At 45.4% G+C, this 10,242-nt stretch overlaps 1 protein-coding gene across 3 annotated transcripts in view; it reads right to left on the reverse strand.

Annotated features, from left to right (window-relative positions):
• OPHN1 (oligophrenin 1) overlaps positions 1-8,685 on the reverse strand; it is a 379,470-nt gene extending 370,785 nt beyond the window's left edge. For 2 of the 3 annotated variants that reach the window (XM_015127602.3, XM_077987907.1), the window contains exons 1-2: positions 8,363-8,685; positions 8,062-8,219 (exon numbers count right to left, since the gene is read on the reverse strand). In XM_015127602.3, the coding sequence (XP_014983088.1) occupies positions 8,062-8,215 (154 nt within the window). In that variant the 5' untranslated portion in view covers positions 8,216-8,219; positions 8,363-8,685. 3 annotated transcript variants of the gene reach the window in all.
• Between the last annotated feature and the right edge of the window lie 1,557 nt (positions 8,686-10,242).

The raw sequence follows: 10,242 nt of genomic DNA on the forward strand, positions 1-10,242 counted from the left end.
GAGGGAAGAAAGAAAAAGAAGAAAGGGAAGAACAAAAGAAAAGAATGAAAGGGAGGGGAGGAGAGGGGAGGGGAAGGGAGGGGGAGGGGAGGGAGGGGAGGGGGAGGGGAGGGAGGGGAGGGGGAGGGGAGGGGGAGGGGAGGGGGAGGGGAGGGGGAGGGGGAGGGGGAGGGGGAGGGGGAGGGGGAGGGGAGGGGGAGGGGAGGGGGAGGGGAGGGGAGAGGAGAGGGCCTTGGAAAGGGAAACCAGGAAATCTGATTCTGGTCACAATTCCAACTCTAGCTCTAGGTCTCTGGAGAAGTAATTCTCTGTCTTGACTTTCTTTTCCCTACATATAAACCCAGTGGAGTAGATATGTAGCTTTCTAAACCTTCCAGGTCTGATATTCTATAAGATAGAGCTAAAGGAAGATGTAGGTATATAAGACAAGCACCTGTCACCTATTTCTCCAAACACAATGGATTTTTTTTTTCAAATAGCTCTGAGATACGACTCACACACCATAAAATGGCTCACAGAGTTGTACAACCATCACTGCAATCCAATCTTTAAAAATGTTCATGACCCCAAAGAGAAACCCTTTACCCATTAGCAGTCCCAGTACATTCCAACCCTCCAGTTTAGCAATCACTAACCTGATACTCTCTCTAATAGATCTGCTTATCTGGACATTTCATATGAAAGGAATCATGAACAATAGGTAGTCATTTATAACACTTTTCTCACTTATCCTAAGGTTTTCAAAGTTCATCCTTATTGTACCATGTATCAGTACTTCGTTACTTTTTATTGCCAAATACTATTCCATTGTATGACTATACTACCTTTTATTTATCTATTTTTCAGTTCGTGGACATTTAGAGGTTGTTTCCACTTTTGGGCCATTATAAATAATTCTAGTATGGGCTAGTCACGGGGGCTCACACCTGTAATCCCAGCACTTTCAGAGGCCGAGGTGGGCTGATCACCTGAGGTCCGGAGTTCGACACCAGGCTGGCCAACATGGTGAAACGCCGTTTCTACTGAAAATATAAAAATTAGCTGGGCGTGGTGGTGGACACCTGTAATCCAAGCTACTCCGGAGGCTGAGGGAGGAGAATCGTTTGAACCTGGAAGGCGGAGGTTGCAGTGAGCCAAGATTGTGCCACTGCACTCCAGCCTAGGTAACAGACTGAGACTCCATCTCGAAAAAATAAATAAATAAAAATAAAAATAAAAAATCATACACTGAATTTCCTCTTCATACTCTTCTCACAATTGTAATTAATTATTTAAGAGGGTAATTTGATATTTAACATATGTTCCAAAAGGGCAGAGCCTATAGTATTCTTATTCACCACTGTATCCCCAGTTTCCAGGACAGCACCTGACACATAGTAGGTGCTTAGTAAAACCTTCTTGAATTAAATTAAATTGCCTTTACATTGCCCAAGGTTTAGCACTTGATACAAGCCTGGTAAAGGATCATGAGGGCCTTCCACCTCACTAGAAAATAAAATCAGCTCAAGATTTCCAGGGTACTCCCATGGAACTGTGTAACTTTCCAGATCCTCATAGGCTTTTAGGAAATTTCTGTAGTAACTGATTAGAGAAACAGATGCCAGATTAAACAAAAGGTTTTGACTATGCTTAAAAAAAAGAAGGCTATAAAAATGACACTGAAAGGTAAATTTCCTTCATCACTCTAGAGCCTGATTGGAAAACTTTTCTTAACAGGCAAGTCGAGCTAAAATCTTCCCTACCCCACCCTGGCACCATCCTCTACCCCTAAATAAGAATAGTTTCTTATAAATGGACACACTGAAAGGTTGGCTTGATTCACTTTTCAACCCTAGTTCCCACAGCACCCACAGTCCAGCTACTTTGGAATCTGGTCTTCTGAGGACCTCCAATGAATATGGCAATGTATCACCTCTGTCAAATTCCATTTAACATTGCTTCACATCTATTAATACTAACAGCAGTATCAAATGACATACCAATTATATTGATCTGAGCTACTCTGGAGAAGATGTAAAATAACTCCATGTGCTCAGAAGCACTGATTAACTATCACTGGGATAACGACAAGATACCTGCTGAGTGAGAATGCATATTATACCACCAACTCATCCCGCACACCATGGCACTACACCCATCCCAAAGGGATTAAAAGCTTTGGGGTACCTCAGTATAGAGCTATTCAGAACAGAACTGAAGGGAATCAGGTTGAGACCTACCAAGAAGCATTCAATTAGAGGATCGTCAAGTAGGTCAGCAAGTCATCTACTCATGCTGGACATACTACTTGGATTTTCCCTTTGCCTATTATTCTCCCAAAGTGAAGATGAATTGGCTCCTGAAGTTTATGACAGAATCAATTCACATTGTTTGACTATTTGACTAACATGGTGGTAGCCAGAAAACAAAATAATAAAACCAGAAGGAAACGTAAATATTATTGACCAAGCCTCTAATTTTATAAAATGGGAAAACTGAGACCGACAAAACTAAAGACTTATACAAAGTCATATAGCTAGCTAGTGGCAGAATTGGAATCAACCCATCCTTCCAGGAAAGCAACCACTCACTGGACAGGTGCCCCGGTTGCCAAAGTGAAAGCTGCAAAGGCACCCCAAAAGATGACCTTAATGTAAACATCTAAAACTCTAACCCTAAAAGCATAGAGTGTAAGAAAGTCACCTTTTTTAAAAAAATTAAGATTGAGTTATTAAAACTATAGAATTATATTATTTCTACTTTATCAATTTTATGTACATTTAGAGTACCAAATGCATCTTTTGGATTTTTTTCTTTTTTTTTTTTCTTTCTTTTTTTTTTTTTTTTTTTTTTTTTTTTTGAGATAGGCTTGAGCCAATGCACCTGGACTGTATTCTTTTTTTTTTTTTTGACCAGGAGACAGGGTCTCACTCTGCAGCCCAGGCTGGAGTGCAGTGGAGCGATCTCTGCTCACTGTAACCTCTCTGCCTCCAGGGCTCAAGCAATCCTCCCACCTCAGCTCCCTGAGTTGCTGGGACGACAGGCACGCACCACCACGCCCAGCTAATTTTTCATATTTTTTGTAGAGACAAGGTTTCACCATGTTACACGAGCTGGTCTCAAACTCCTGGACTGAAACAACCCACCCGCCTCAGCTTCCAAAAGTGCTGGGATTACAGGTATGAGCCACCAAGCCCGACCCTGGATTCTTTTAAAACAAGTTTTCGGCTGGGTGCAGTGTCTCACGCCTGTAATCCCAGCAACTTTGGGAGGCCGAGGTGGGTGGATCACTTGAGGTCAGGAGTTCGAGACCAGCCTGGCCAACATGGTGAAACCCTGTCTCTACTAAAAATACAAAAATTAGCCGGGCATGGTAGCGCACACCTGTAATTCCAGCTACTTGGGAGGCTGAGGCATGAGAATTGCTTGAACCCAGGAGGTGGAGGTTACAGTGAGCCGAGATGGCGCCACTGCACTCCAGCCTGGGTGACTGAGTAAGACTCTGTCTCAACAACCACAAAAAAAAACAAAAGTTTTCATTAGTCCAAGAAAGCCTATGTATGTGTGGTTGTGCATGTATATATGTGGGTTTAGTGATATAATTTTTTTCTGACATCTGTTTTATATATATATAAACATACACATAGGCTAGGCACGATGGCTCATGCCTATAATGCCAACACTTTGGGAGACTGAGGCGGAAAAATCATTTGAGCCCAGGAGTTCAAGACCAGCCTGAGCAACATGGTGGGACCTCATCTCTCCAAAAAAAAAAAAAAAAAATTAATTAGCTAAGATTGGTAGTGTGTGCTTGTAGTCCCAGCTACTTGGGAGGCTGAGTCCGGAGGACCCTTTGAGCCCAGGAGTTCGAAGTTGCAGTGAGCCATGATGGTGCCACTGTACTTAAAAGTATGTCACCCTGGGTGACAGAATGAGACTCTGACTCTTAAAACAAAAACATACTTATAAAGCACATTATCCTTGGTTTGGAAAAGGGTATTTAGAAATTCTCTTTTAGGCCAGGCACAGTGGCTCACGCCTGTAATCACAGCATTTTGGGAGACTGAGGCAGGCAGATCACTTGAGGTCAAGAGTTCGAGACCAGCCTGGACAGTATGGTGAAACCCCATCTCTACTAAAAAATAAATAAATAAATACAAAACTTAGCTGGGCATGGTGGCATGCACCTGTAGTCCCAGCTACTTGAGAGGCTGAGGCATTAGAATCACTTGAATCCCGGAGACAGAGGTTGCAGTGAGCTGAGATCGCACCACTGCACTCCAGCCTGGGCAATACAGTGAACTCTGTCTCAAAAAAAAAAAAAAGCGTTTTAATTTTTTGTTAAATTAAATACAGTCATTTACACTAAAATAATGTGAAATTTTATGTAAGCATAAAATAAGGTCCTGTAATTGGGTTAGTCATTCTTTTCTCAAATCATGAAACTACAATATGCCATGCAAAAAATAGTAAGTCATAGAATGTTAGAGCTCAAGTGGGTTTATAAACCTCCTGCCCCAGCCCCATCTTTGTAAAGCCACAGACCCTGGGGTCCCAGTGAAATCGCTTATCAAGGTCACAGATACCATTAGTAACAGAACCAGCACCTTATTCAGGTATCTAGATGCCATGTCCAGGGTTTTGTCCCATTATACCGTCATTCTGCCTCTGCTCATTTGCAGAGTATCCATTGTTGCTTCCCCAGGAAAGCCCCTATCTGAAGACTGTCATCCTCCATTTTCCTAGCCCGTTAGAGTCCAAGAGTCAGACCTGTAGAGCTACATCATCTAGCTCAGGGGTTGCAGCCTGATTGAATCTGGCCTATGAAAATGTTTTATTTAGTTAGCACAATTTAAAAAAAAAAAAAAAAGAATGTAGGCTGGGCGTGGTGACTCACGCCTGTAATCCCATCACTTTGGGAGGCTAAGGCTGGTGGATCACTTGAGGCCAGGAGTTTGAGACCAGCCTGGCCAACATGGTGAAACCCTGTCTCTACTAAAAACACAAATATTAGCTGGGCATGGTGGCGTGCACCTGTAATCCAGCTCCTCAGGAGCCCAAACCTTCCTTTCTGTTGCCTATATCCCAGATAACTCAAATTATTTGCTGTCCCCTTTATATTCTATGTCACTCCTGCTACATGAAATGCCCTGTTCTGAATAGTGTCATGCAGTAGGATAAGCAGGGCCTTTAGAGTCAGGTCTAGGTTCTAATTCAGACCCTTGCCCTTACTAGTTGAGAAAGTTACTTAACTCATCTGAACTTCAATTTCCTCATCTAAAAAATGGGAATAATAATCCTTGTCTCAAAAATTTGTTACAAGATGTAATGCCTGGCACATGGGAACAGCTAAACAAGTGACAGTGTTATTGATTCTACCCAACTCTGATGGTGCTTCCTCCTTGGCTTCTCCCTTGTGCTCCCACTGGGAAATCAGCTTTCCCTCTCATGTCATATATCATCAGGTCCACCTGTTCCCACTTTTATGGCTCTTATCTGTATCTACTACCTTATATGATACTCATTTCTATCTATGTCTTGTCTCTCCCACCAGCCTAAGAACCTCTTGAAAGCAGTATCCATCTGTGACTCACTCTGTATGCCTGACAGCCCCAAGAACAATGGCTTGAACACGATATGTGTCCAGGTATGTATTGAATGAATAGTATGTATTCGCTAACTATATATAACACCTATTAGATGTGTCATGTTGCCTTGAGATATAAACAGGGGCCACATCACTTGTTCTGAATAACGCCTAGCCTCAGTGCTTAGCAAATATCCAAACAACATTGGGGACTGAAGCTGCCAACATAAAAATAAAGGACAAACAGAAAGGTTGGCAATATAGTCACCTTTCAGAGGGATGGTATTTTTATTTTCCATTAGTTTAAGTTATAATCATGCGCAGTCGCACATGCCTGTAGTCCTAGCTACTGGGGAGGATGAGGCGGGAAGATTACTTGAACCCGGGAGATCCAGGCTTCAGTGAGCTGAGATCATGCCACTGCACTCCAGCCTGGGCAACACAGTGAGACTTCATCTCAAAAACAAAAATTGAAAAAAAAAGAAAGAAAAGGAAAGAATAAAAACCTTTACTTGCCCCTAGCTTATGAAACTTTTGCCCTTCCACCATATGTTTTATTGAACTGCTTTTTTTCTTACAAATCTTAATCTCTCTGATATGCCTTAGCTCGTGATTTTTAGCACACTTTTAGTTACCATCCACTTCACAAAGCCATTCCATTCCTAGCGCTTATGATGAGATTCGTTTTACTGTGGATACAGCACCAAGCAGTTTACTGTAATATGTAAACAAAACACAACAAAGCTGAAACATTCCTCCTTTTCCTTTCTGTGAACTCTCACTTTTCTATTTATGTGGCACAACCTGCATATCCTTAACTTTTTAAGGATCAGCATTTCAGATACTACCAGGAGTTTACTCTTGGTCAGGCCACAATAAGACAAACCATTAAAAGATCAAACACAATCAAATGACCTGCAGGAACTTCAACGGTATACATATTCTGACCAAAAGTGGGCAGAGAGCATGTGCAGGAAAAGCACAGACTCCACAGGGCAAATCAGAAGGGCTGCACAAGAAATACCAGCTGGCAGCAGTTATCAATGTACTACTACTTTCTTTTCCTTTTTTTGAGATGGAGTTTCACTCTTGTCGCCCAGGCTGTAGTGCAATGGCACGGTCTTAACTCACTGCAACCTCCACCTCCTGGGTTCAAGTGATTCTCCTGCCTCAGCCTCCTGAGTAGCTGGAATTACAGGTGCCCGCCACCATGCGCAGCTATTTTTTTTTTTTTTTTTTTTTAGTAGAGACAGGGTTTCACTGTGTTAGCCAGGCTGGTCTCGAACTCCTCATCTCAGGTGATCCACCCGCGTCGGCCTCCCAAAGTACTGGGATTACAGGCGTGAGCCACCTCGCCCAGCCTCGCACTACCACTTTCAAATCTTTCTTTCTCCCTGCTCTTGGTTGACTGCATCTGCCTAAGAAGTTTGCCACACTGGTCCTAGACCCTGTATTTGGTGATAAATTCACTCAAAACAAAGTTATAACCATATAGGACATACTTGCCAATAACTCTGACTTTATTTTTCACAATCATCTTTCAGACAAGAGAAAAAATTAATTTTCATTCCACCCAATCATTACCCTCCATTCTTCTGGGTACATGCTTTGGCATAAAGGGTTGGCTTGCTTGCACTCTCGTTGGGGATGTTTATTATTCTTTCTTTTACTCCAAGCCACCTGCCAACCAGCAGAAAGCAAACACACAATGGGGGAAGGAGAGAGGTTCCCACAGCTGAGTCAGTTGTGACCACTGGAAAAGCCAAGCTAGGTGAAGTTCCTTCAGCCCAGCAGCCCCCAACCCTATCCCTATTTTACTCCCTGGGGGCTGGGCCCCTTGCAGCAGGGAGTAAGTAGGCAGCTCTTTGTTCCACACTCAAGCAGAATTCAGTGGCATGTGAAGCCATCCAATAATCCTGAACTTGGACTGACCTTGACCTAAACCATAGCTCAGTGTGATAAAGAAAATAATTCACTGGGGCAAAGGAGCTTTCCTTAAAACATAACTTGCCATGGTGAATTTTTTACTGCCCCCCACACTTATCTGTAGCAACCAGAGACCAGTACAAAATTATTAATCAAGCTGCTGACCTTAATCCCCAATTGTTTAGGAGGTACTGGGGCAGTTCCTTGGTCAGCTTGGATGTCACTTTTCCCCAGACAGGGGTGCTGAATATGTCTAACAGTACAGCAGATTGTCCCTTAAGAACAACCATCTGCCAAGTAAGGGTAATTGCTGAGCAAGAGGGTCCCTGGCACAGCTACAGATCATGTCTTATAAGGTCAAAACCACTAAAGGAAAAGGCCCAAAGTTCTGGTTGTATCTACCACTTTCCACTTCTACTACCTCCACTCCCCAAGTGTGGGAAACCCATTCACCTCAGAGATCTGGGCTGGGAGTCACCCTGCAATCTCCCTTCCCTTGATGGTGTGGAAAGGCTTAAAGGCCAGACACACCAGCTCAGAGAAACAGCTCATCGAAGCCTTGCACTTACTTCTCATAGCGCTGATAAGCGCGTTGCCGTCTTTGATCACGTCTTTGATGAATTTGTTGGTCCTCTCCAGTTCCTGCTCATAACACTTGAGTCTCTCGCGGAAATCGGGGCTGTCCAGGTAGCAGTCGCTGAACTCCAGCGGGGGATGACCCATGGTTCTGATGGCCGGGAGTAGGGGGAAACGGGGAAGACACAAAGACCGAGGGCATCAATGGCACAGTAGAGGAAGTAGAGGGAACGGACTGAGCGCGCGACCCGCTTAAGGAAACTCATAGCCTCCGTCCCTTTGGAGGACAGGTACCTGTTTCAATGAGACTCCTGGGGATCGCTGGCTGGTCCGGACGGAGAACAGGCGCCCCGGCAACGGCTTCAGGGCCAGGGAGAGCTAACTACCGCAGTCGGATCCCGGCAGGGTGTTGCCTAGCAAGCAGCATGCCCCCTAGGTATCGCCTCCCCAGATAGGCAGCAAAAACCGCAGCCCGACTTGCCTCCGGAGACTGGCCGGATCCTTCCTGAGCAATTGCAAACGTGACACTTAGGCCCGCCCAGGGTGTAGACGAGGTTAGAGCTGGAGCTGGGAGCAGCCTATCTACAGGCTCCTCGCTCCCGAGCGAGCGGAAGACTTCCTTCGCCGAACTCCGCGGGCAACCCGGATTGCACTGTCCCCTCCCCTTTCTTAAAGCCAACGCCTGCGCCCCGCCCCAGTGAAGCCCGAGGACCAAACCGGAGAGCTCTGGCTCCTTCTTCAACTGTTTTCCTTGTGCCTTAGGGTTTCGTGACCAGGGCCCGCGGGCTGCTAAGATTTCTTCCTGGTGCAAGGGAGCCGGCCGGCTGTCCTGTTAGGTGCCGGAAGGGTTAAGCCGGGGCGGCAATGAAACGTAGCCTAGCTCCATAGACACCGCAGCGGGAAGAGGAGGGCGAGAGCGCGACGCACAATAGCCGCGGTGGCCCAGCGCTTCCCTACGGAAACTGGGGAGCAGTCAGCGCCCTAGGACTCCAGCTGGAAAGCGTGGCGGCCTGGGAGATGTAGTCTTTCCGTTTGCACTCCCCGAGACTCCTCCCTGCAGTCTCCCCACCACCCCGCCTGGGCGGCTGCTCTCCCAGAACAGCATTCCCAGCCTGCCGCAGGCTCCTGAGCAGGGACCGGCCCCAAGGGGCAGGTGCGCGGTGCTGGACTCTGCGGGGGAAGTTTCCAAAACTAGAGCAAGAACCCGCAAGACTAGATTGCAGGAAGCCATCTCTCACTTCCCATGATTCGGCTGGGTTGTGTATTCTTTTGCCTTCCCCTCTTTCCAGCCTCCTTCGGACCTACCAACTTCTTTTCCGCTTTCTTTTCCCACGTCTCCTGCTCCAAGCGCTCTAATTCCCGTGGGCCTTCGACCTGAAGGGTTGACTCCTACTCTAGGGTATCTGTGAAGCTCAGTGCCCCCTGCCAAAGAAAGGGAGGCCATAATTCAGAGTTAATATTTTCCTGAATACGACCTCAGAGCATGGCTTTTGTGGCAGACGCCAATGATTAATGCACATGATTTTCCATGTGTAAGTGGAAAGTCTAAGAAGAGGATGTTATAAATTGTCTTGCAGCTTACCTTGAAGGCAACTGTCTTGAGACTAAGGTTAGGTAGAGGCTCGAAAAACTAAAAAATAGTTTGTGCGTGGGCAAAGAGATCCCTTTAATTCTGCAGAAGTGTTTCAATTAGATTGCCCTGTGAGGAAAGCCAGAACGGAAGGGGGTTGTAAATAGATTAATAGTGGCTAACCCACCTGAATTAGGGTCCTGTTGCTGCTGTGACAAATTACCACAAACTTGGTGGCCTAAATCAGCATAAAGTTATAATCTACAGCTCCAAAAGGCAGAAATCAGAAATGGGCCTCACTCGGATCAAATCAAGATGTTAGAAGGGTTGTGTTCATTTCCAGATACTCTAGGGGTAGAATCTGTTTCCTTACCTTTTCCGGCTCAAGCTGCTCACATCCTTTGGCTCATAGCTCCCCTCCTCCTTCTTTAAAGCTAGCACTGGCCAGTCAAGTCTTTCTCATGCTGCATCACTGTGACTCTCATGCCTCCCCTTAAGGACCCTTATGATTACACTGGGTCCACAGGATAAAATCTCCCATCACATCATCCTTAACTTAATCACATCTGCAAATTTCATTTTGCCACATAAGATAACATAGCCA

This window comes from Macaca mulatta, chromosome X (genome assembly GCF_049350105.2).
Source record: "Macaca mulatta isolate MMU2019108-1 chromosome X, T2T-MMU8v2.0, whole genome shotgun sequence".
NCBI lineage: Eukaryota > Metazoa > Chordata > Mammalia > Primates > Cercopithecidae > Macaca > Macaca mulatta.